At 36.4% G+C, this 27,465-nt stretch overlaps 1 protein-coding gene across 2 annotated transcripts in view; it reads right to left on the bottom strand.

The window, feature by feature from the left end:
* Positions 1 to 2,298: 2,298 nt before the first annotated feature.
* The window catches only part of MIA2 (MIA SH3 domain ER export factor 2), a gene marked incomplete at its 5' end in the record, with an annotated part of 37,484 nt that continues 12,317 nt past the window's right edge, over positions 2,299 to 27,465 (bottom strand). For both annotated transcript variants that reach the window (XM_080345788.1, XM_080345789.1), the window contains 23 exons: positions 2,299 to 2,849; positions 3,677 to 3,902; positions 4,291 to 4,367; positions 6,235 to 6,366; positions 7,706 to 7,858; positions 9,718 to 9,849; positions 10,210 to 10,292; positions 11,052 to 11,119; positions 12,073 to 12,108; positions 12,450 to 12,510; positions 13,824 to 13,925; positions 15,908 to 16,046; positions 17,431 to 17,521; positions 17,726 to 17,772; positions 18,565 to 18,688; positions 19,231 to 19,353; positions 22,831 to 22,935; positions 23,351 to 23,422; positions 23,754 to 23,864; positions 24,592 to 24,663; positions 25,055 to 25,143; positions 25,263 to 25,284; positions 27,206 to 27,337. In XM_080345788.1, coding sequence (XP_080201914.1) covers positions 2,698 to 2,849; positions 3,677 to 3,902; positions 4,291 to 4,367; positions 6,235 to 6,366; positions 7,706 to 7,858; positions 9,718 to 9,849; positions 10,210 to 10,292; positions 11,052 to 11,119; positions 12,073 to 12,108; positions 12,450 to 12,510; positions 13,824 to 13,925; positions 15,908 to 16,046; positions 17,431 to 17,521; positions 17,726 to 17,772; positions 18,565 to 18,688; positions 19,231 to 19,353; positions 22,831 to 22,935; positions 23,351 to 23,422; positions 23,754 to 23,864; positions 24,592 to 24,663; positions 25,055 to 25,143; positions 25,263 to 25,284; positions 27,206 to 27,337 — 2,349 coding nt within the window. In that variant the 3' untranslated portion in view covers positions 2,299 to 2,697. The remainder of the gene's footprint in view (positions 2,850 to 3,676; positions 3,903 to 4,290; positions 4,368 to 6,234; positions 6,367 to 7,705; positions 7,859 to 9,717; positions 9,850 to 10,209; positions 10,293 to 11,051; positions 11,120 to 12,072; positions 12,109 to 12,449; positions 12,511 to 13,823; positions 13,926 to 15,907; positions 16,047 to 17,430; positions 17,522 to 17,725; positions 17,773 to 18,564; positions 18,689 to 19,230; positions 19,354 to 22,830; positions 22,936 to 23,350; positions 23,423 to 23,753; positions 23,865 to 24,591; positions 24,664 to 25,054; positions 25,144 to 25,262; positions 25,285 to 27,205; positions 27,338 to 27,465) is intronic.

Consider the following 27,465-nt stretch of genomic DNA (forward strand, 5'->3'; position numbering starts at 1 on the left):
CCTGTTTTCTGCTTTGTTTTTAATTAACTTCATCTTGAAAGGTAAGATAAGGAGCAGGAGGAACAGGCCACTTGCCCATGGTAGAGAGAGGTGCAATGCTTTCAGTTGCTGCAGCCGCAGCGCAGCGTTCAGAACAGGCTGTGTCTGTGGGTGGCTGTTGTTCGTGCTCCACGTTGGATTTTGTCACAATTTGAAGTCTCATCACTGGGTGTGGCTTATGTTCCAGGAACCAAGTCAATGTGCTTAATACATACAGGCTGCTATAACCTTTCTGACTTTACAAGTATAGGGAGTCCAGTAAGGTGTGAGTGTGCAGTGAAACCCAGACCTTGAGCAGTGTGGAGAAATGCTCTTCTGATTGTTCTGTTGTCCTAGAAATGAATGAAAGTTGGGTTTGGTGTTTGTATTTTTAGCAACAATCTGAACTAGTGATACCAAGATGTAGGGATTCAACTTCTTTGGGGTAACAGGGTCTTCCAAGTCTGAAATTATTCCATTCTCTCTGTGGGGTGATCGAATCCATGATTGTCCTGCATCACCTTAGTGCAGCTAAGTTTTGTTTTGCCTGCAGCTTTCGGTATCATTGTGGGCACAGAGTATATTGTTTTGGTGGAGGAATAACTGGTTTTTTGCCGTTAACTCAGGTAAAAGCTAGAACAAATATTTAAGCCACACAGAGAGAATACGGTACCTGTTCAAAAAGTAGAGTTTTACATTCATAAGTAGTTTGCAACTGTTAAGCTGAGTTGGAAGGAAAAAAGGGGTTCTTACAGTGGCAGTGTTATCAAACTAAAGACCCCTGTATGATCCACTGGTTCTATGTACAGGGGTAAGCTGGCAGCTCTGGCTGTCCCTAGCATTGATGGCAAGGGTAAAACCAAATAATTCATTTTAGCATCCTGGTGAAGTCTTTCAGGCAAGCTTAGAGCCTTCAGAAAATAAATAATTGGCTAAAAATGGTGCAGCAGCTGGATTAAGCCAAATAGCAGTTAAAACAATTTAACATGGATAATGCTTTAAAATGTCTGTTGTCACAATTTGTCATTTAATAGTTCAAGTAGAAAGGTTTATCCAAAGGCATTTGAGAACTAAACTAGAAGTAGAAAGGAGAAAAAAGAAATGTTAGGAAGAAGCCATGGAAGAATTCTGCCACTGAACTAAGCCTGTGTGGAAATAACAGTGGGAGCAGGAGGACTGAGCTGCAAAAGAAAAAGCCCTCCCTTGGCACACTTCACCTAAGCAAATACAAAAAAAGTAGGCAGGAGATTTTTTTTTTTGGTAACTGCTAATTATGGGATGTGGTGGCTGTATTCATATTCAAGGCTGAAACTGTGTGTGTGTGTGCAGAGAATGGGGAAATGGCAGCGGGACTGCACGTGGGCCTTGCTAAAAGCGGTTTCCTTCTTTATCGTAAAGCATCCATCACAGCTGGCAGCATTGGGAGTCAGGACACGAGGTTCAAGTTGAAGCTAAACTGACAGAACAGCCAACAGCCTCTAGCAGTCGTCTTTAAGTTGTACAATAGTCAGTAAAAATAGAGCTGGGGTCTAGTCCAGAGGCAGCGTGTCACAGACAAGCTGCAGGGAAGTGCCCTGTGCCTGGTGTGGTGTCTGTCACTGCAAGGGAAGAAGCAAACAGCAACCTCAGGTGGACAAGATAACACACCTAATGCACAAAATTACTGATGCTGCAGTTTGCTACTTTTTTTTTTTTGTTTTAAAATGTTTGCTGCCATGTTCTTGACCGTTTTGCTGCTTTTTTGTGATGTGTATGTGGTATACTTGCTTCTGTGCTTAGTGTAGGCAAGCAAGAAATTCTACCTTGCTTTGCAGTTTTAATTATCTGTATTATCTATTAGGACAAGTGTGCTTAGAGAAACCCCCTGCCCCATCCTATGTGGCCATTTTGTTGAGAAATCCTGGAGTGCTCTCCAAAGTAAGAGTGATATTTTTGTCCCTCCCAGCTTCCCAAATGCCAGGGTTAAAATCTGAAGACTAAAAAACTAAATTCATCTTGAGAGAGTAAAAGAACCCCTAATATTAGTTTGCTGCAGCCATTTCATCTTCAAAGGCAAAGGTCTGGTAGTGCTGAAGCATCATCACATAGCCAGGACTCCATCCTCCCATGTTATTAAAAAACCATAAAAACTTTCTGGAAAATGCTACCTCCCCTCCTCCCCTTTGTAAAGCTTTCCTGTATGGTCATTAATGTAGTATGTTTGTAGTAGGGAACATTATTAATTCCTCTTCACTTGAGCTGCTTCTGTAGTACCATGTTAACAGTGACAGTGCATTCAATTTCAGGAGATGTTTATTAACAGTTTTGTTTTCACATTCTATTCAAAAAGCAGCAAGCATCACTTTTGGCATGCAGAGATTCCCTGTACAGCTAAACAAGGACAAAGCAGCTGGGATTTTAAAATATGGTTCACATGATTTAACTTTATACACCTCTGAAGAGATTACTCAAGTTAGAAATACTTAATTTAAAATTACTATTGTACAATGGAAATCACTTATTCACAATATTCATAGTTATTTCATTCTTTATTTACAAAATACTATCCTGAGAATTTTCTATTAAGCTTCAATTTGAGCAAAGGAGTTTATGTATACCTAAGTAACAATGGTTACTTAATGTAAGGAAAATGCCATTAGGAAAGTACAGAAACAGTTTGGCACGTTGCTCAAATGACTGTCAAGTCTCCTGTGGTGGTTCTGGTTGTTCTACAGCTGATGGATTTGACTGAGGTGGCTCAACTCTATTTTCAGGATGTGGTGGTGGAGGCAAAAATCCAGGTCGTTGAGGTGGATAGTGAGGGTAAGACCTCATCGGAAATGGATTTCTTACTGTGAGAGAAGCGGAGTATTCCAGTTAGTGTCAGTTGTAACAGCAAACACCTATGTCCTGCTACCCCATGGACCTTGCTGCTCAGCAACAGCCTAACTCAATAGATGTCACAAAGCAGACCACAGTAAATGTTCTGTTCCAAAGAGACAAACATGCTCAGAAGGGGAGGACACATCAAGCACTTTTTTCAGTGGTTACCTGCACCAGGCTCACAGCAGCAGCCAATGTCTGTTAATGGGCTGCTGCTGCCACCATCACCTCTGCTCTGTGGTGGCAGCACTTGGCTCCCACACCTGACAAATACTCCAGAAAATAACTCTAGCTCTGCACAGGTTAATCAGAGAACAGTGAGAGGCAGAAGCAGCCCTTCAGTCTGACACATCTTGCTCCACTAATGCAAACTCCAAGGAAAAACAATTAACAATTAATGATGTCCCAAATACATGCTTTTGTATGGATACTAGCATACCTCAAAGCTAAAGGATGAAGCTTTAAGATTTACATATGATGCAACCTCATAGGAGGAAAAGGATTAAGGTAAGCATCTACTTGCTTTCCCACCCTAAAAATAACTCTTTAAATGCTGAAGTGTGTATGTGTATTTTCCAGCCAAAGCTAGCATTTGTAAAAGCATTATCAATATAAGCAACTGTGTAGAAGCCAAAGTGTTCAATGCAATTAACCTTCATCAGAGTTACCTGAACTGAGAAGCAGTACGTGCAAATAAAAGATTTAAGTATTCACCCAGTGTGATAACTCACTACCTGCACAAAGCACACGTGTTCATCAACTTAGCTTGAAGTAAATGCTGGCAAGTGCTACGTACTTGGCAGTGGAGGGCGGGGAAGCCCAAAGTCTCGTACTGGAAAACATTCACGTGGTCCGTACACGCCAGCAGGAGGAGGGGGAGGAAAAGGGGGACCTCGTCTCATGAAAGGTGCTCTGGGATCCACTGGCATCATGGGCGGTCTGACTGGAGGGAAGGGTGGAGGACCAAACCCTGAAGTGACAGCTTCGCTTTCAGAAGCCAATGGCTGATCAGGTAGTGAGTTCTGCAACACAACAAAAACAGGGAAGTCAGCTTAGGGAAAGGGATATGGAGCAGGAACATCTCTGATCCCATCAGGCCCACTTTGATGTAGACAGGCACACGGGCTCATGGCTTTGCCTTAGCTGAGGCATAATCCTGAGCAAGGATGTCTCTGTGCACTGACCACAGTTTCATCTTTTGGGTTGTAATTAATTTTTAGCAGGTATTGTATTAGTCATGCATCAAAACTAATTCACAAGACAGTTAAGTGCTGTGTTAAAGGCACACAATTTTATAATTTGGACTTCACAATGCAATATAACATAATCAACATACTAGAGACAAATTTTCCTAAAAATTTTGCAGAAAATTAAAGCTTCTTTAAATAAAATTTCTGTTTAGCTACTTACAGTAAGGTTAGAGTGATCTTTCATCCCATTTCCACTTGGTTCTGTTTGTGGGCTATTTTCTGAAGGTGTTTGTCCATCTGTATGCAAAAGTTAAACAAGCCATTTAGTGCTGACCTCCTTCTCTCCACCACTGATTTCAGTACGTTTTCTGAAATCAGGATATATAGGCAAGAAAAAACAAATACTGCTGTACCAAGCAACTGTTCTGGGGGCAGATTGAAAGACAACCAGGAACACAAAGCTATGCGGAGTATCTTCTCCAATTTCTGTACAAGTTACATGTGAATTACAAGGTTGCAGCTTTTACCAAAGTTTCTTGTATCCAAATAAGGCTTTTCCTTTCATTTTAGTTCCCCTCCCCCCCTTTTTTTTTTAAGAAGTTACAAGCACAATTTCCTAGTGATACATCTTAACATTACTGTAGCAGTTCTGTCTTCCTCTCCTGCTAATACTTTGTTTCTTTGGTAAGTTCCAACTGCAAAGTTGGAGCCTGGATTTCAGTACTGTGCGACATCGCTGTTCTGAAGTCAGGTGGTGTGTTGGACGTTTGGGTTTTTGTTGGTGTTTTTTGTTTGTTTCTTTGGGGGTTTTGGTTTCGTTTTGGTTTGTTTTTTACTTTTGTTGGACTTTTTTGCTATTTTTACAAATACTCACCCAAGTCTACTGAAATTAAATGCCCCTAATAAAGCACCATTCACATATGCTTAATGACCTGCTAAATGCTGGCAGCAAGATTATGTAGCAAAACCCTGTTTCCATTAAGTAGGTTTTGAACTGCCCAAGAAGTGAATACAGATTTTAATTTTATTTATATATATTTTTTTTAACATTGTTGCTTGCCAGCTGTTGAAGAAAAGGGTAAAAATGGATGCAATGAGTTCAAAGACTCCTGCCCTTCAGTCACCATCCAGGTGCTAAAAGAAAGACCACAGTGGAACACAAAGTATTAGGAAGCAGAAGTGAAACACGGGGAGGCTTGGGAAAGAGGGTAAGAAAGTGAGCGGCTGTACAGAAACAGAACTGCCTTCCAGTAGAGAACAATTCCCTGTAAAACCTGAATGTTCAACCTGAAACAGAATTCAGCATTCCCAGTTCCCAAACTGTGACAGCAAGTTAAAGGTTCTCCCTCTTATTGCCAGAAATTGGGCAAAGATGGTACATTACTACTAATAATATCAGTAACTGAATACTGGGTGGCAAAGTTCTGTTGGCAGTTTAATGGCTTCAGGCTAGCTGATGAGTAAGACGCATGTGACTTACTAGGCATTAAATAAGGATGAAAACTGTTTAATAAGTGCTAAGGCTTTATCTCTTAAACTGTTCCAGTGATACGGTTCAAATCACCAAAACTTGCTGCTGAGTTTCTGGCTGTTGCTAAGTATCATTAACCAGAATTTACATAATTGGCCAATTTAAAACAAGTAGCACTTGGGTTGGTAAAACGTGTGATTAAGTTGGGTGCAACTGCAAGTATGGTAAACAGTTTCAAGAAGGAGACCTCAGGACCTTCAAGTTCAGTACAGAAAACCAGTGGACATTTGAAATTTTTCCATTATTCTTTCAGTCTTACTGACCCCAGCTCTTTCTAACTTCATCAAATGTGGCATGGAAATGCACATGAGGGTTTGTGATACTTTAACACTGTCATGCCAAAACAGACTCGAGGCCAATCCTGAATGGTTAACACACAGAAAAGTGAAGGTGAACAAAAAACAAAACAAAACTTATGCCTCCCATTCTCTGAGTCCCATCCCAACAGAAGAGACTGCTACTGTTGGTAACAGGGAAAGACTGAACCAAGGCCAGCAGATGTTAAAAGGTTTTGACACAATGGAACATCAGGGCCATGGTAGCTATAAAGTTGTCCTCTTACCACAGCTTACTAAATATAGTCAACATACACCATGAATCTCCATTTAACAGTATCATGGAAGCAATTCTCACCTGTTTTATCAAAAGACTGCATGTTGTAAGTTCGTAGTTCTGCTGGTCCAGAAAGTCTCCCAGTATTTGGAGGATTAGGGAAAAATCTTTCTTGTCTTCGAGGAGGAAGAACTGGATCAGTGTAAGGCTCACCTAACATTGAAGAAATCAGGTCAGCGAACATTTATTCCCCCCATTCCATACAACTGGAGATGAGTTATTATCTGGGTATCTCATGCTCTTGTAAATATCCAAACTGACTACTCATCTTAAAAAAATCCAAACATAGGAATTCCACCAAGTATGTACTACAGCTTACATTTCTAAGGATCTGCAGAAGACAAAAGTTCATTGATTTTCAGTTCAACATACAGTAGAATTTTGAAAGTTATGATTGCCTACATTATAAACAGTGGGGACTCAAGGGTTCAGCACAGCAGTGAAGGTCAAGGGCAAAATAAGGTACTATACATTTTAAGCCATTCTTAGATGAGAATGCTGTTTGCTGTTATGTTTCATAGTGCTGTAATGTGTTTCTACCAATTCCTTGCATCAGATCTAGCAATCAATCACACAGGTATAAGACAAACTGTATCAGGGAGATCCAAGTGCAAAGATGAGGTAAGAACACAGTGCAGGTCAAGGAAACTCAAACTCTCTGCAGTGTCTTGTCAACAGATCAGATCTGGCAAACGAGAAACCGCATCCTGAGCAGACTTTATCATCAGGCTTTCACATAGATGCATAGCAACAACAACATTGCTTGCTGCATCTAATAATTGAGGTACTTTAATGTGTATACTTCACTTAACTTTTAACTTTTTTTTTAAACTTGTAGCATTTTTGCTTCTTTGTTACAGGTACACAGGAAGGTTGTCCTTCCCCCCATATTGCTTACTTTAGTAATATCAGTAGTATCCTCTCAAATTATCTCTGTCTTCCTTGAGTGACAATGTGAAATACAGATGTTTAGCTGAAGTAAGAGTGAAGACCGATTTTGTTGTTGTTAAATATCAGAGGCAGTATCAACATGAAAATATGTACCCAACAGGAGGATTGTACCATGGTACTCCTGTACTATTAATGTAAAATTAAAAAAATAAAATAAAATAGTATTTTTCAACATTTGCTAGCTTTTATTTACGGCTAACGTGCCATTAAAGCTTTTTACTTCCTCAGATCTCTTATTAATCATCCAGCCCAGACAGGTCTTTTGATGCACTGAACAGACCTCCAGTAAAATGATAAAATCAAACAGTTGATTGTACACTGTTAGTAACAATATACATTTAAAAGATGGCACAGAAGTGCAAGTGAACTGCACCCTTCAAGAAGGGGAAAAAGCCTACTATTAAAAAAACCCTTTCCTGTGCAATTGCACATGCATTCCAAGAAAACTTCGTATTTTTAAGCAAAAAATACTTAAATATATACACTGCAAGTCAGTAACCCCATTTTTCCACAGATACAGTAGGTAAGCAGAGTATTATACCTGGTGGAGGCAGAATTATCCTGCGTTCTCTATCCCAAGGCGGGGACAGGGACCCAGTATCTGATGGTGGTCTGTGGGGATCAGTTAATCTGTCAGAACTCAGTTCTCCTCTTTCATTACCAGCTTCATACATGGCAGTTGGTCCTCTGGATCCTAATCGAAGAAATCAGACAGCTGTTTACCCAGGTACTTTAAATCCTCTATTATGGCTTTCTTCATCGAGTCTGAAAATAGTAGCATGAATCATGGAACGCCAACACTGTCAAGATTTGAGAGACGCATGGCTCCACAGGACTTTCCAGCTGTTTTCGGATGGCCAGTTATGTTTAATAGAAGTGTTTAAAAGGTTTCTTTGGAATGAAAAAAAACTTAGTTCAACAAGAGTGTTATCTAGAGTACCTGCACTTTTTTTTAAATAATAATTTTAAGAGTTTTGGTTCATTTGAATCAGAGAAACTAGTGGCCTCATGACAAGTCTTCTCAGTGCTAAAAAACCTGCTGCTAATCAAACTAAAAATCAGCACACTGAAAATTAATATCCGCATAATGAGAAAATATCCACATTACATTCACTCTTCTGGTTCTAACTCTTTATTCAAGAAAAAAAAAAAAATAGGAGAAGACCAGGTAAACACATAACCAAGTGCAAGAGAAACTGAGAATCAGTGATTGTAGGTTGCAAGTTTCCTTTAAAATAGATTTTGTCTGAAAAATGACAGAAATAGTGAATTCTGGTATCTTCCTCTAATTCTCTAAAATTTGAAGCCATTTTGCATCTTGTGCAAAATGAGATGAGCACTGTAAATAGCTGGCATTATTTAAACACATCATTTGTTTAATCTGCTCAAGTTACATTAGTGCTGCCTTTGCACAGTCTCTTTTCTTGTTAATCCTGCATCCTGAAATCCAGTTTTTACTCTTCCTCACCAGCAGAAGGTAACCTGCAATTTGAAGATACACTGGATGGCTCAGTTTCATTACTTACTGTCTCTATACAAATAAATTGTCAACTATGATTTTGCTTGTGTGTTGTATAGCTAGAGTTGAACATTCAATCTCAAACCTTTTTCTGACTTAGAAAATGAATCAACTTTCATATGTACTGGATATGCTTTTTACAAAGAACTAAAGTAAATAAATAGTCCATGCTGGTCTTTTAAAAAAATCAATGCTGATTAGTGAAATCCCTATAGGAAAGGCATTTAGACATATTTCCCATGAAATAAGTACAGGTTTCAATGGGTGTAACAGTAGTAGTAAATTAAATTATAGCTTCTTTATTACCTGTAACAGATACTGAACTCCACTCTAGTATTTATCTACACTATTTCCATCAATATCAAAAATATAAAGGAATAGTGGTTTTCTTCCCTTACAATTCACAGCATCACAGCTTGCTTTGCACTTAAGCATCAATCTCCGCATTTGACTCCTTAAGACACATCCTTCCTGGTCCCTTTTATCACTAGGGAAGAAACTGTTTCCACATATGACAGCCTCAAATTTAGAACAAAGAGAGGAAAACAATTTATCCAATCAGTAACTTCCTAGTATCATGACCCTCAACAAAACTGTCTCATGTTATTGACAACACAGGTACCCTCTCCTCTCGCCAACTGTAGACCACTGAGATGGAAGCGGCAGTATTCTTTCTTCAGAAACCTAATTGACTCTTGTTTACTTTGAAATCATAAATTTCTAACAGCAGAACCCCACTTTTCCAAGAAGTAAACCAAGACTAAGTTTGGCTTTTCACTTTTCTCAATGTATGCTTCTAAAATGAATCCACTGGCCAACCCACTCGTACCAATTAAATCTTCCATTGTACTGTTACACATTAGACAGCTTTAGAAGCAAATTGAAAAACAGGAAGAGTTTGTCTGATTAACTGTTTATATTGAATCGGTTGGCTTAATACTTTTTGTCACCAGCAAGAAGAAAAGGAGTGACAGGTTTATAGTAGAGGAGAGAGAAATCCAGAACAGATATGTTTTCAAATTTAAGAATTGTACCTCTTCCTCCTCCTCCACCTGGAAGCAGAGGTGAAAGCCTTAAAGGACCCTCCAATAAAGTTGGAGGGGAAAGAAAAGCTCTTGTTTCAGATGAAGGCCGGCCCATTGGTGAGGGTCCATATGGGGAATGCTCTGGAACAGTTAAAACAAAATACTCAAGTTCACAATATTCAGTTTAGCAAACTGTATAAAGTAATTAACTTCTCAGGTGAAGTTTAAAACTAAATTGTATAAGTGAAATAAAAATGGTGCTCTAATTACAATGTGTATCATATTCCCAGTCTACTCTCATCAATACTACAAACGCTCTTAGTTTCAACAGAATACTCAACATGACCTAGAATCACTTATGACCCAATTATTTTTTTTAATGACTGTTATTTGTACATACACATGGCCAAGATAGTTTCCAAACAATTACATATTTGTGGTCTTGGGAAACAAACCATAAACCAAAACAATTAGGCTTTATTTTACAATTCAATACTGTACCTCTGCCAAATGGTCTAACTGGAACATCAAGAGCATAAGGATCTTTTTCTAAAAGGTCAAGTTTAAATTCTGCTTCAGTTAATCTGCAAATAAACAACAATAGAAGTAGTAAATAACCAAGAACTGCAGAAGTTTTACTGGATTGCACTGTTTATTGCTAGGCTTTCTACTTAAAGGGTATTTTATTCCTCAAAGAAAAAGAAAAAAGACAAAGGATGTAACAGAACTATGAACTTAAGAATTCCTGAAAGCATTTCTCTATGTTGCTGTATTTAAACTGCAATTCAGAAGCAGAAGTGGCATGTTAGATGTCACAATTCCTAGCATGATGTTACTCTCGTGAGTACTCTAAACTACATTCCAAATACTAGTTAACTTCATACCTAAAGGTTCCTCTCAACCACCACCACCTGACCTGTTAGCTCAGTATTAACTTCTGAGATAAGCGGTAAAATCACCAGGTAAATACAACACCTGGTTGATACACACTTATTAAAAAACAAAACCAACCAACCAACAACAAAACACCCCCAAAACAACACCAACCCCAACAACAACCCCAACACAACACCCCCAAAACCTTTGAGTTCCAGTGCTACATTCTGTTTCTTTCCTGAAATATTTCGATACTTCACATAATTCTTAAGTTCTTACTTTCTTGCACATTATCATTAAAGGAGCATTCAAATGACTCCCTTTCTTTTAGAACTCCAACGGAACACTGTGCTCTCTCTGCCCTGTTTGCACCACGATTGTTTAACATAGGTCTAGAAAACACCAAACTGCATAAATCCAAAACATATATGTCAAATTGCATTTGTTTAGATCAGGACTGCACTTACTTTTGTCTGTTATGTGCATTTTCTTTTTTTATATCACTGAGGTGTCTTTCAGCTGCTCGGGCTGTCAGCTTTAGGGAGAGACAAAAGTTAAATGCTTAGATATTGCTGTTTATTAATTAAATGCTTTGTAAATGGGACAGGTCCTAGGTCCAAGACATTATTTTCCTATCTGAAGTGTGTGGACTGTATATTCATGCCTAGTGTACAAAGCATATGAAACAGAGCCTCACATACATCACCAAAGGAAATCAGCAGCTCTACTACCCAAATTTTTAGAGAAAAGATATGGCTTTCCTGCTTAGAACAGCAGAAATGAAATTCTTTGGCTGTAGCTGCTTTGAAGTATCTAAAGAATAGGTACAAGATTTAGAGTCTCAAATCTTATATAGGAAGTTTTATTTTAAAATCACAGAGTTAAAGATTGTAAAAATATGACCATGAAGCACCACAACTTTTAACAGGATTCTCTCTTAATACAGACCACTCTGCAAAACTGAAGAATGTATTAGTCAGGAGATATTTTAAAGTTTCCCGTTTGGGGAAAAAAAAGGTAAAAATGGATTTTGTAGCAACATTCTTAGGAAGCTGTCAATGGAACAGATTGTTCTCACAGGACATAACGTCTTCCATTAGTAGATAAAAGAAGTGAATAACATCCATGGAAAATCTTAAAATGGCATTGAAACAAGGCCAAAAGCTTTTATTATTAGCAAAATGTCACATATTTATTAAATGGTAACATGTTATCCAGCAGATTTATTGCTATAGCAAATAATATTCTCCTATCTTTCTACTGTGCTTGTACACATCCAGCTTAATTATTCCAACTATTTTTATGGTAAAAGTATTTTTAACATGCTTTTGTGTATTTCTGCAAGAAATCTGTATGTTTGAATGTGACAGGTTTAAGTTAATTTTGCTTACGTTTTTAGTAAGAAACAAAAAGGTGATAAAGCAAGCTATTCAAGTAACAGAAAAGGAAGATGCACAAAGTTCAGAAAATTCAGTATTTGGAACTTACCCAGTTATCATGAGCTTTTTTCTCATGTGAAGTAATCTGTGGAAGCAAGATTCATCAGATCATTATTCATCTAAAAAATAAAACTTAAGATTGAGTATAAGCTCTTATTAATAAATTTTATGTGTGAATAATTTATAATTAAACGTCTAAACTTAAATTTTAACTTTTTCATAAGGTTATTTGGTGATTTCTACTATGAAATTGTATCAGTCAAAACCAGAGGGCACTAAGAAGGGGAAGAAATAAAAAAAAAGAGGCAAGGAACCACCCAACAAAACGAAGCCAAATGGAGTACCACAACCTGGCTGAAAGTGGTACTTCAGCTGCAATAACATCCCTCCTACTTGGCACAGATCTAAGTAACACAAAGCACATACCTGATTCTGGTAAGAACGAATGGTTCTTTCTAGCTCTTCTTCAAGATCTTTTGCTCGCTGTCTATAACAAAATTAGGATTTATGACATTGTAATAAAATATGGAGGAAAGTAACTTTAAACATAGTAAACACAAGGTGTACTCAGATTTCTTTTTTTTTTTAATCCAAAAGACAGTATTGTCACCTAGGCCCAGGAGACACAGAAAAATTGTAGTAGCAGTAGAAATTCTAGGGCCCAGATTAGTGTAAACAGGAATGTAAACAAAAGAACAGAACCCACATAAGCAACACCTCCCCAGCTTTTCAGTGGTCTGTGTTATATTTCCACATACACCCTAGTAAGCAGCCTCACCCAGCTCAGCAGATGTACCAACATGGCTGGAGCATCATGCTGCCACATGCTACTGCAGTCAGTCCCGAGGCACAGTCACTTGGACTAAAATTTCAAGACCGCAGGAAGTACAATGCCATCTTTGCTGCCAGCTGCCCCGTGCACAACCTTGCCAGGTTCCCCATTCTCTCAGGAGGTGGCCCAAAGACACTCTCATTGTTTAATTATACTCCATTTGCAATATTAACATTCTCTTTAAGATGTCTACAATGTTCACATTCCAGAGTAAATCAAGAAGGGTGAATTCCATCTTCCCGTACGAATACTGAAGAGTGTCTACAAGAACTTTACATTCTAGAGAAGAATTAATCTAATTAACCCTTCAGGAAGCACTGTTGGTCAGTGTCATTCAGTGAGGGTCAATTATCCCATAAACATTGAAGGAAGATGGCAAATACACATTACAGATTGAATAATTATGCCATAGTTTGAGAAACCACAGGAATAAACCAGAGGTACTGAGTTGGTGTAACACAAAACATAGCAAAGTAATTAAAAAACAATCACAGAAAATATTCCCATATCACAGTATGTTACTAAAGAATTTTTAAACAACAGTACTATTTGACAAGCTTTGAGATACTGAAATACAATAATTATACAACATAAATACGTTAGGACCTACAGGAAAACTGAACATTGCATTTATTTCTCAGTATTCTCCTAACTTCATATTTTTATCTCTGTTCAGTAAAGGAACTAGATTAGAGATCCACTTCTACCATTCCACTAAAGCTAACATGTCAATACAATTAGCATTCAAATGGAAGAAAAGTTGCTAGTGATCTTCCATACCTAAACACTTTAAGAAAGCAGAAACTCCCTTAGTATGTATTATTACACCCAAAGCGGCATGTAACATACACACAAAACAAAGAAACTGGAAGAAAAGACATTCACTTACACTGGTGTTTCTATTAATTCTCTATTGCCTTTTGTTCACTTAGGAACAAGTGATTACAGTAACTAAAATCTGTAATTACCTGTAGCTGTTTAGTTCTTCAGCAGCATGATTAATTTTTTCATCTACTTTAGAAAGCTTTTCTTCTTTCTGTAGGCGTTCTCTCTCTTCTACTGTCAGCTTCCTTTAAGGAAATCCAAAAACTATGGTTAATTCTGTTTCAAATCAACAATTTTGTAGTTGGTCTGTCAAGAAAAACTCGTCCAATTATTTAGGCATGATGAATACATGATATTTATGCAGATAAAGAGTTGTAGAGGCAACATACGAAATAGCAGAAATAGAACAGGTTTGTACTCATATTGTTGTTTATTGTTTGTTTGTTTGTTTTTTCCAGTTAAGTAACTGGTCTATATGAAACAATTAGATTACCACTATTCCTAAAAGGAATCTGGAAGAAAATCCATATTCCCAAAGAATATTTCTATGGGCTGGGGTGGTGGGGGGGGGCAGGTACAGAGGGAGGTGGGGGCAAAAAAATGCAGCCAGAAATCAAATCAAATCACATTAAAAACCAAACTACGCTGACTTCCACTGATTTGTTCTGGTACTTTTTTACATTTTAACATAATTCTCTTAAGAAGAAAAAGGTTATTAGCTATTAAAAATTTATTTGCAGGTCCCTCTTTCTTTACACCTTATCGGACACTACAGATGAGAAAACCTATATTCCAGACCACAGACTACGCACAAATTAATTCTGCAGAACACACGCAGAGACTGCTGTGCACAGCCCTGAATGGATAAAACGGTCATCTTCCCCATGAACAACAGGCCTATCTAAATCATGGGCCTTTTGAACATTTTCTATTGCCCTTGTTTGAACACACTTAGCTTTTAAAATGATGCCTTTAATACTAACAGCCTCTTTTATTCTGCTATCTCATCCCCACTCCTTTTTGGCTTTTCTACATTTCCTGAGCTTCAGTGTGGTATTTTAAAAATATCATCCACATAGTCTGCAAACATTTTTCCTTTTTGACTGCCCATCATAGCTTCTTTTTAATAGGTTCCTTCCTACTCTCCCCCTGCCCCCCCGGCTCTTTTTTAATGTTGATGTAGTGGATTTCTAGCTTTTGTTGCATCTACGTTAGACGCCAAATGTCTATATCTACATACATATAAGACAGAGCAGATTATTGAAAGTAATACTTCAAAAAGGTCCAGCATGCTGCTCAGTACAGGATCAAGACTTGTGCTGCTTCTCTTGCTACCTTTAAGATTACGTCTACTCCTTGAAGAAATAATTTCTGGCTAGTGAAACTGTAATTTTACCACCATGCCCTAAAATGATGCTCCCTGCTCCCTCCCTGCCCCATCCACGCACACACTTCTGAACATTATTATGTGCCCCAAACCAATCACATTTATTTCTAGTCCTTAACATATTTCTGATTTTAATCAGTAAGTCGGAATCTCTACTATTATCATCTTGACTCTGATAGTATAGCCCTCATATTCTGTCTTTCTTGGTGATGAAAGCCTGATTCACAGGGTTTCTATGTTGCTTACTGATAATAGTTAGCTTAGCTATGTTTTAACTCAAAGCTTAGTTTCATATGCACCTACTACTCCTACATTTATACAGTCCTAACATTACATTCAGCCCTTTGAAGGCAACCACGAGGCTGATGTGGCCCTCGGTGAAAATGCTTCTGAAACCCCTGATATACAGCATCACTCCTCTGCTGACATTACTACCTCTCTTTACTATATAAAATATACCTCACAGTTAAAGCATCTACTGATTATCTTCCTTTCATCAACTTTGATAGCTGTATTACATCATAATCTAATTAAAAAATAATAAAAAAAAAAAAGCAGCTTTCCAACTTTACCCATTTCATTTCCCATATTAAAAATTTGTTAATAGTTGTTTTATCTTTGTTTCTGAACTTGCTTGTGGAAAAGTCCTACTTTCATGGAGACAATTTCTATAAAATTACTGTGATACAAATGTACATGAAAGTGTAATGTAACAGTCTTTACAATTCATAAAACTCTGGAAAGCAATATTCAAATTGTCAATAATTTTCAGCCCCCTGAATCAAAGAGTTATATTCAAATCAAACAGTAAGCATTGAATATAAAAAGAGGAACCGGCACCTGTGTAGTTTCATTTCATTTTCTTGATAAAGCTCAGTCATTACTTTAAGTTTCTGCTGAAGCTTTTGAACTTCACTTTCAAAATGTTCATTTTCAGACTGCAAGGAAGCTTGCTGACTTTGAAGGTTTTCGATACGTTCTGTCAAATTTAGAGATGATTAAATTGGGACAATGTACAATTTAAAAAATCAAAGTATTTGCAATATTTTAGTATATTACAAGTCAGTAAAAACCTTTGATTCTATGTTGATTTAATAATATGCTCATATATGTCAATAAATTATACAAATTGAGAAGCAGTACTGCTCCTTTTGTTGGAAAAACAGCAGCTATACCATTTATCTGTCACAAAGTGCAGTGCTGAGCGCATACCTCACCTTTGCTCTAAATTGTATAGCTTCTTTGAAAACAATACAGTTTTGTAATTTACAATATAAATTTTCATTTAAGACTCCTATTGTAATTATTCTACTAAAGGAGTAAAATCAATACCATCATGCACTCTTGCAGATTTATCCACACAAGGTCTTGCTGAGTCACCTGAAGGTACAACTCAGATTTGTCAAACTACCTTATCTTTCCAAATTTAAATCAGTCATGTTTCTTCTCTATTTACTACTCCTACGACTCTCTTCAACAAACAAAGCAAGCTTCAAGTAAGCTTCAATATCTTTATGGGACAGAGTTGCAATCACTTTTGAAAATACACTTGCACAGAGAGTCAGTTTTAAGGAGTATAAAAAAAATGAAAAATAGAGTTTTACAGAGCATTTCATTACCCAAATAACAAAGCACAGTACAATCAAATGTGATGGCTACTCTGCTGGCTGTTATCTCTGAAAGCAATAGCTAATTACAGGCTTTAATTTGAATTAAAGTGGCAGTGGCTTCATTTCATAAGGTATAATTCAGTATGTCCTACACAAAGGAAAAAAACAGAGTAAGATGCTTTTATAGGTTGAATTCTCTAAATGCAGTATTTCGGATTTTAAGGTGGCCAGGTTGGATGGGGCTTCAAGCAACCTTGCCTAGTGGAACATGTCCCTGGTGACAGCAGGGAGGTTGGAACTAGGTGATCTTTAAGGTGCCTTCCAACTCAAGCTATTCTATGATTCTATGATAAGTATTGAGCTTGCAACTATTGCAAACTAATTGCAATTAAGCTACCAAAAATTTAGATTAAAACTCCATTGTTTCATGTCCAAAAAACAAATAAAGAAGGTATTGTATATTAACATCACTTTGCCCAAATATTTTAAGATTCTATAACTTCACAGCTACAGAATATTTCAAAAGAGTACAACAAAATTTGCAAATGGTGCTTTAGCATCTTTGATTGCTCTCCTTCTAAAATTCAAGTATTTAAAGCAGCTTAGGAACTTAAACAGGCATTTTAAAAATCAAGTAGAGCTATTAATGTAACTTAATTAAGTCTTTACTGCAAGTAATACTTACAGCCCATGACCTCATTTTACAAAAGTAACATCTTATTAATCTTAAAGGCAAAAAAACCATTTAATTACCTGTAAGCTCTCCTTTAGCTTTACTTTCATCAGAGAGTTTTGAATACATTTGATCTCGTTCTGTTTCCAGGGTCTTTAAACAAGCATTTAACTACAAAAGTAAAAAAAAAAAAAAAAAAAAAGCATTTTAAGATTACCAAAAACTGTTTGCATGCAAAAATATCTAATTAAACATTAAAAGATTATGAACTCAGTGATGCTCATATCTATATGCAATTAAATTTACCATAAAAAAATATATATATTGCCTCTAGTTTACCCCACTTCCATCCACAAGTTTCTTAAAATCACATACCTTTGCAGCATAGATCAATTTCTTCACAGTTCGTTTTTGTTGATCATCTGATGGACAGAATAGAGTAACATATCACATGTAAAGCACAAAAAAGTTTGCGGAAGAGGTTACTACTACTTTTTTAACATATGTATCTAAAAATGCAAGCCCCAACATACCACGGTAGGTGGCAAGAGGGATACGCCTATATTCTAGTGTTTTGTTTGCCAACCAGACTCAGAATGGTCATGTTAAAAGTGATATGCTGAATACACGCTCTAACACTTACTGGGCCATGGCCTATGGCATAATCAACATCAGCATAAAAAGAAGCTGCAGCAAGGAAACAGAGGAAGAAAGGCTCTTCTGTGCCACAGTTTTGAGGGCACTCACATCTACACCCATCTGACTCCAGAGCTACCAAACTGCCTGCAACAAGTACCACCTGCATAAGGACAAGGATGAAGAAATCAGGCTCTAAGGACCACAGTGCAACTGCTGGGAGGAGCTTCAAGAAGAATGGAAAGCAAGGTTTCCACCTAAAAACGTTTGAGAATCACTGCTTAATACTAACATAGGCTAAAGTTGTTCTGCAAGAGACCATGCACTGAGTCTTTATGTTGCTCTCTGATAATACATATGCTTTATCTACAGCTACCCACTGCTAAACAGTAGCACAGGTTGTTATTCCAGAGGTGTCCAAGCATCAGTTAATTGTCTGACATGGATAACACTGGGTGAGTTTTGAAAATCCAATTTCTACAAGCTAATCTTTCAACTTTCCTAGAAGTTTGGTTGTTTCGTACTTCTAAAACATCTACTAAATTAATATTTAAGATAGGAAGCTATACAAACCATACCTAAGGGCTCTCCATTCTCTGTCTCACCCTTTATATCTATGTCCCAGTGATTATCTTCAGTGTCATCATCTTCACTTATTGCTGAACTCCAGTCTTTCATCTTCAGTAAGTATTGTGTCAGCGACTAAGAAAAAACCCACACAAAACACAAAGAGTAAAATAAATACAAGCAATGAACATGTAGTTACCATTACAATTACTTTTCCAGGATTTCTATCCTTAATTTAGTTCCCTTAGCACATTAAGTGAGGTCCATATACAGGATTCTAGATGTCCAATATTACTTTTTCTATTATAACATATATATATATATATATATATATAAAACATATATAACAGGTCAACAGGAGTGGTATGCATGCTTTTAGCAGGGCTTGCGTATATGAGGTACACACATGTAAGAATACACTCCCAACTCCCATGCTCCAAATTAAAAAAAACAAAAATAAAAACGCAAATAGTCTGAAAAGAGTTTTTCCTTATTTAAGTGCTGGCTTCCAAGGCCATCAGACTGCTCCATTGTGGTGCTAAGCAACCTTTCTTGCTTAGCAGGAAACAAGACATTAGAGAATGAAGACAGCAAACAAAGACTCTAAACAGCTTAAGGCATATTGTGACTAGCATCAGTCTGAATGATGTGATTCAATGCTAGCTGTCATAATCTACCTTGACTTGACTCTCTTTATTTTTCAATACTTCTTCTATATCTGCTTTGGACGATTCAAACATCTTGGTCTGTTCGTTTAGTTCACTAAATCGTTCACCCCATCCTTCAGCTTCTTGTAAAAGCTAAAAAGAGAAATACCAGATTAGCATAATTGTCTATTACAACCAAAATCAAAGTACTTGAGCCTGTTATGCATATTATATATACCTAAGCAGAATTTTAACCACTTGCCCATCAGTAAGATTTAACAGAGACAGACTACAAGACAGTTAAACCTCAAGAGTTGGAAAATAAGACTTCTATGTTATTGTGCAGTTGCTTTAGCAACAGTTAATAATCTACTCAGTTTAAAAATCTGATGTGACAATAGTAATGGATATAAAATAGTGACAATCTGTGTAACAGCTACAAACACTGGGGAATAGATGGAGAGGAGAACATTCATTCCTCAATATGTACGCATGCTTCTGAAATTGTACTTGTCTTTTCAAGCTGTAAGAGGTCAGTGAGGTAAGGAAAACCAGAAAGCTTTTTAAAAAGATATTTAAATTCATGCGACCTGCAAAACTTTATTATTGTTCCTACTCTATCCCATATCTCTTAAAGCAAAGATTTTATTTTAAAAAAGCTTTCCTGCTAACGGAAGTCAGCTGTATGTCATCAACACCTACTAGTATGTATCTTTGTAACCAACTGTGGTTAACTAAAAAGATAGGTAGATTCCAAGGTTACATTTTGGAAATACCCACTAGTAAAATCTCATTTCACAAAAATACTTTACAGCAGTAAAGGGATTAGCACGCTTAAGCACCAGTTCATTATAAATTACCACTGCAACACACTAACTAAGTAAACCATGCATTCATATTGTGAGAACAAAACTGAACTGATGCAAATGTCTGTTAAGACAAAGCATGCAGTACAGTACAAAAAAAAATGTCTTAGTGTCAAAAGAACATTGCTGCTTAAAGTTGCACAACAGGCAACCAATTTAAAAGCAGTGAATGTACTGAAAGGAATAACTAAGTTGAGTAACAAGAATATAACAGCCACTTATACTAAAAATAAAACCAGAATATGGTAGTTAAACAGGGGAACTGCCATGCAAATTGACAAGCAAGCCTGAGCAAGGTAAACTGGAAGGCATAAAACAAAAAGTATGTGACTAGAATTGAATGAACGCCACTTGGCCCACAACTGCACCCTTCAAGCAGTAAAAGCCATGTATGAATTTGCAGCATCATGCAAACTATGTATTACAGGTAAAACAAAAATACTCTGTATGCTAGTACTGCTCAGAAGACATATACAGGCAACTACTTTTATCATTAAATGTTATCCTCAAAGGGAAGCTAATGTTTCTTCATTAAAACGAAGAGAAAATAAATTGACATGACTTTATAGACCTGTAAGAACTACAATAAATAGGAATGCAAGGATTTTAAATAAGCGAAAGCAATATATATTTCTAATGTTCCTGAAAAAAAAAAAAACAAAAAAAACCAAAAAAGCACAGAAAGTTCGGAGTTGATTAACAGTTCCCTTGTTCAAACTAAAAGGCCCAATCCTCTCTCTGACACATCATAAACCTGAGACAGCACATCTGTTATAACGTTTAAGCTATGATGTGCCAGAAGATTATGACCCATTAGTGCAAATGGACAGAGGAAGAAAGTACTCTAAATTTTGTGAACAAATAACAACTTTGTTACCTTTTGAGCATAAGTGAAATTCCATCTTAAAAAAAAAAAAGAAAAATAAAAAAAGGATATGGATATTCTAATATAGCAAACTAACTCACATGCTTACAAACTACTTCATAAAAGAGAATGCAAATAAGCAAAGCAGATACTTCTTTCCCTATCAGGTTCCATCAACTCTTATCCTATTATTTACCTACTAAAAAGCATAGCAAAATGCAATATACACAAATGTTCTCAAATTACTAAAAACTGAACAAAACTCAGTTAACAACAAAGTATAGTAATTAAACTTAAATAATGTGGTTAAGGAACTACTATACCCCAGTTATTTTATCTGGAAGGAATGCAAACCCCCTTATTTTCATCTAGGAATCTGACAGGTTAATTATATCCCAGGAGTTGTTTTTACTGATTTTTTTCCTGGTTTTGCTTGATATGATTGCCTATAAAATGTAGGGTAATTGTCAGCAGTTAGCATTATCTTACTCTAAGTACTGTAAGATTCTTTTAACACACACTCACACACACACACACTTGGATTATTTCTGTTTGAACTCAAGAAATTACCAGAGTGGGGGGGGGGAAATCCTTCTATATTAAAACTTTGTGTACTGTTTCTCAAAATCTATTACATAAGTATACTGTCACATTTGAAATAAAGCATCAACCAGATTCTTCCTCCTCACAGAAACAAAGAGCATGTATAGATTAGACAAAAGAGAATCTCGAAATAAAATAAGTTTAAAGCAACTTCATTCTCACTGTGATAACACTGAAATCTACTGTTTCTCCACTAATAAAATTATCTTCCTTTTTTTTTTTTTTTGGTAGTCACAAACGTGTAGTCCTAAAACTAGAGAAAAATACGAAGTTTTACTGATAACAGAGTTCCGCACAACTGAAAAATTTCCCCTGTAGAAAGTTTTCTGTTTCCAGTAACCTTTGGGTTGTTTTTCTGAATCAGTAAGTCTGATGTGCACAATATTTTGATAGAGGGGACTAAAGCACTAGCATCTTCTAAGAAGCTGGGGAAAAAAAAACCACAGGCCTGTTCTTCTATTACTTCTATTCCCTCCTTCACAAGATATTTATCAGGTTACTACACAGACAACAAGGAGATCATCAGTCACTCAGGAAAATAAGCATATGTCCATTTAAAAAAAAGAAAAACAAACAAAAACAACCAACCAATACAAAATCCACCCAAAAACATTCTACGGAACATTTAATGTTCAGAAAGCATATATTCTTGTTAGAAAAGGAAAAAAAAAAGTAAATTAATTGTAAAACTAGTTATTGCACAGGACAACTATTGCATACACTGAACATTTTAAAATAATCGGCACTCTTTGGCATCTGGCTACGGCACTGAGGAAAATAAACAGCTAAAATCTGGGAAGTAATTGTCTTTTCTGTCCATTTGTATTACTTACCTGAGTTTCCATGAGTTCACCTATAACGGTACTACAGTAATTTTTTTACCCGCCTTTTGCATACTTTGCAGTTTCTTAATTTCTTTTGTTTTCTGGATCACACGTAAGTATTTTGTCACTGCCTCTGTAGAGAATCCTAAAGGTGGACTTGCTTAGATCCTTCTGCTTTCCTCCAGATCTCAGCAAAATTCTTATTAATCTCATATTATCATATGGTCTCTTTCTCACCGAAATCTATGCATGTTTCCACAAACAAACTCTGATTATTTAATTTAAAACAGGAGTATTTTACAGTTATTCAACATAAAATCATTTTAAAGCCACGTCCTCTTCCTCATTCCATTTACTAGAACACACAAGGGGTATTAATAAACATGCTGAGGATGAGCTCCTTGGAGCAACAGTATTTACTCACTATCATACAAAAATACAATATTTCTAAGGATAACTAGGAAGGACCTACCTGTTTCTCACTTTCCTGGAGATGGCAGGTTTCATCTACTGCATCTTGAATGGATGTCTTAAGTCTCTCTGTATTAATCTGATAGACTTTTAGAGTGGACTTGGCCTAAGTGAAATAAAAAAGTGCATTGTTTCAACAGTAGAGGCAAAGACAAGTGAGGTCATGATGGTATTATTAGACTTATTCTTAGGTTTTCTATCTGTGCTATATATGTATTCTCCCATTTTCCCTAGAATTTCAACAGTTTTTCTGATTGTGGTTTTGCAACACTATATATCACTGTGGAGTAAGAAGGCAAGGAAAAGACAAGGTAATTGTACTTCCCAATAAATGCCAATCACTATGGGAATTTCAAAGTTGCTAGATCAAGTCACACAAAAGTATTAAGCCTTACAAAGTCTTTTGGTTTACACAGCGTATTATTTCTGCACACTTAAGTGAAAAAAAAAACCAACAGTAACTACATGGAGAAAAGAAATTGCAAAGATTTGAAAACAGAAACTACAAGGATTGGGCATACCTCATCAATTTGTGACTGGATAGATTTTGCTTCATTCTCTAAAGACTCCACTCTCTTCTGAATTTCAGCCACCTGAAAATTATTAGTTGTCATATAGCTTCTTCCACAGATTTGACTGAAAAAGTCTAGGCAATTAATAAAGTTATTTTAATTTTAAAACTGAGAAGGTTATACTGCCAAATCAGTAAAAAAGCTTTTATTGTTTTGAGTATTTTGCTTTATGAGTGTTATTTTTTCTAATATGCTATAAGGAGTATAAGAGGAGACAAAATGGAAAATGTAGGTTTTGTCTCACAAAACCCAAAGAGAATAGTTTGTCTTCTCCACAGATGACTTACTGTGTTTTGTCTGTTTGGTTTTTTTAAACGAATAGTAACAAATAAAGGATTCTATTTATTCTTACCAAGTTATCACTTTCTGATTGCTTAGATTTTTCTTCTTCCAGTTCTTTTTCTAGATTCTCTAGTTCTTGGTTGAGTTCCAAGTTTGACTTGCTCAGTTTTTCATGCATTTCCTAAATCAAGTTGTTTCAACAGTTAACATAAAACATTTGACATTAACTACATATGAAAACAAGTAGATTTTAAATATGAGAACAAAGTATATTTAACAATTTTCACCATATCAAGGATAAATCTCAAAGTACTCTATAGACTCTTGCATGTTAACAAAATCCCTAACAATTAGCTCTATAGGATCCAAGGTGCAGAGTGAAACAAATCTATTTGCTTTTTTGTTACATAAATTTCATAGAGTCCATTAATTATTTTATTCATGTTTTTGGAACTCTTTTACAAATGTATTCTCAGTTTGGTGGATGTAAAAATGTAGTGGTATTTTTTGTTTACAATTGTGCCCCAGTAGCTTATAAAATATATTTGAATTAAATCAGATGTGAGAAAAAATACTTCATGCAGTACCCTCTCTCCTAGAAACAAGAATAATTTACTTTTTAAACAATTAAATATTGTTTAATATGCCATTTGCCCTAGTATCAATCATTTTTAATAAAATTGTTACAAAAAGTTATCTTAATTTAAATTTCTTGCTTCTATGTAATTTTTAGTAACCCAGGACCCAAGTAACAATGCTCTCAATTAAAACAATTAAGGTTTGGGGGATTGGGACTTTTTTTTGTTGTTGCTGGGGTTTGGTGAGGTTTTTTTTTTTTAATATGGCCAACTTTTTCCTGAAATACTGCCTTAAATCGTAGAAATAACAATTTCCATTTATCTTTTTACCTCAAAAAAAGATGCGTCTGTTGATTCTTTCATAACATTACCATCCTTCAGAGACAATTCTAAATCTTCAAACTGAAAAGGAAATACTGTATGTCAGAATCTATGTAATTGCATAAATAATAGCACTGCTTTATGGTGCTCTAGACTAAAACATAGCCACCACCTAAATATTCACAAATGCACCTTGCTGGAAATCAGGAAAGCCTTAGCCCTAGTAGATTATCCCAGTGATTAAAACAAAGACATTTAAAAGCTGCTTCCAGTGAAATATATTGTATTAAGAGTTAAAGGCAGAACTTGCTAACACCTTAGTTGCACTTAAAAGTGCCGACAAGGGAAAAGCATGTGAAGAATCACTTTAAAAAGTTTTAAAGATCTCACTTTTAGATAGTTTAATACTTTAAATACTTGATTAATTGAGTCCATTTCTGTGACACAACTAAAAGTAATAAATGACCATTACCTCTTTTTTGCAAAGGCTGAGTTTTTCAAGAATTTTGCATTTGTCTTCAACTAATTCAGCAATTTTATTGGCAAGCTTTTTTTCCCTTCCTAAAAAAAAGACAGTTAAGTGTTGCAACATCCAAGTAATTAAAAGGAGAAAAAAAATGAAGAAAAAAAAGTAAAAGAAAGTCATACTCCAAAGAAAACAGTATGAAAAATAAGCTTACCTACATAAAGTCGACTTCTAACCTGAAATAAAAAAAATAAATACTGAAAATGTCTGATCAATTACTCTTGCACAGAGTCTGAAAACTAATCTTGTAAACTGGGGTTCCATGATCAGCTTAACAACAGAACTTTAAAAAGGAATATAAATACAGGCTGTTGTTAAAAATGCATAATTGCATCCTCTGCTCTCACCCATTCCGTGGCTGCCTGTTTGCCCTGTCCTTTTCCCATTCTAATCAAACAGCAAGAAGAGGGAAAAGGAGTTTCGTTTTCACCTGGATCACTTTTATAACACACCTCTGTATAGTCACCACATAAGCATGACTGCCAAAACGAAGTGGTGGTGGACATGTACAGCCAAAAGAGTATGAAAGGAGTAGGAGGGGGAAGTTCCAGGTGCCAGCTCAGATTTACCTTCCTATGGGGATAAAACTCCACACATTACAATAGCTAACAGTTAGAGCCACAGTAAGGGTACTACCTAATTGGCATCCTGCCCAGATGCAACACAGTGCGAAGAACCAAATCAGTAGCTGCCACGTGGCATCTAGTGCCCCAGAATCAAAATCTAACAAACTGCGGGATACAATCTGCCACAAATGGCCCAGACAGGAGGCTGAACCCGCAGAGACTTTACAACACAGCACTCCTCTCAAGGCAGGGCCTGGATCACATGCCTAACATACAATGGGTCCCTCAGATTTTCCCTGTTTTCTCCTCATTTAAAGCCATGGGATGGCCACAAGTCCACATAACAAAAAAAGGGGACAAAAGTAATATGCACACCTTATCCCGTCATAGCCCAAAAAACCCAAAACCAAATCCTATTACTTTTGAGTAAGTAACCATTAATACTTTAAAGAGCAGTCAGTGCCTTCTAAGTATGAATGACTGAAAAAGCTATCAGTAACTTCTGTAATATCTAATGCCTTAGTGACACGTGCAGGAGGAAAACAATACTGGAGTTACTGCTTGACTGATTTCAGCTGAAATGCTGAAAGTATGTTGGTATGAAAGTACCACCTGGAGGGACGCTGCTAGAAAACAGAAAGAATGACCCAACTTATAGCTGCATTAACTTATACAAATACAGATTCCATTCCACACAATCTGAATCGCTGCTGCAGAATAAGGTGGCATTTTTCCAGATCTAAGTTGATATTAGAACCCTAAAAATGCGGTTGCTCATATCTGAAAAACTAAACCAGTATGCAACCTATCTTCATACATGAGCACCAAAATCACATTTTGTCTATTTAAGAGAATGCAAAAACTGAATTATGGACACTGACCCCATTTCATTAGTAGGAAGAGTTTGGTAGGCAGCTGTTATTACTCAGATCCTTACTCACCGTAGAAGACAACCCTTACCTCAAAAATATAATCTGATTGGTACATTAAAAGGTTTCAGTATTACATTTCTCAGTCATCAGCTGAGTGCTCACAAGCAGCACACAGTGAAATTGGGTCAGTGTTCTAATAAACAGAATCAAGGTCACTGTTTGAAGAGTTTTAAAATAACTCCCTTGATGGGAATCTATCTGAATTGATTTTGCTTACAATTACCTTGAAAGACCTGAGCTAGTGTGGCTATAGCCATCATAGTCACAGAGATATTAATACACACACCCTAGAGAAGACCTCTGTATCCCATGAAAAAAAATTAAGGGCTGACTTTGAAAGTCTGGAGTAGAAATTTAAAAGGGAAGGAAAAAGGAAGCCTTACTACATCGAGTTTCCTTGCATTTCCTCTAACGACAAGTCACTCGGTACACCTCAAAATATTTACTGTCTTGACAAAACAGACTACCAAAATTCTCTTTTATAGGGATTCTAAATTCAATCACAACAGATTTAAAACTCAGAAGTGTAATATATCTTGAACAGAATACAATTTCAATTCAAACCATTAATTCACTGTGCATGTAATCTGAATACTTACAGATTGATAACTTCTATATAGGAACAAGAGAACTGTGAAGGTTCCAACAACACCAGCACAAATCACTATTTCCCATGGGAAACCATATAGATCAGGACCAGGTCTCATATCCTCAGGCAGTGAAGCCACAGCCTGAAAAATAAAGTAAAAAGCTTCAACCAAAAGAGGTTAATGTTTTCAACAGAAATAGACATTACATGTTCATTCAGTTTACTTCTAGGGCTTTTATAGGCTTGTACATCTTTTTTTTTTTTTCTCCA

Source organism: Nesoenas mayeri (genome assembly GCF_963082525.1).
Source record: "Nesoenas mayeri genome assembly, chromosome: 5".
NCBI classification, from domain to species: domain Eukaryota; kingdom Metazoa; phylum Chordata; class Aves; order Columbiformes; family Columbidae; genus Nesoenas; species Nesoenas mayeri.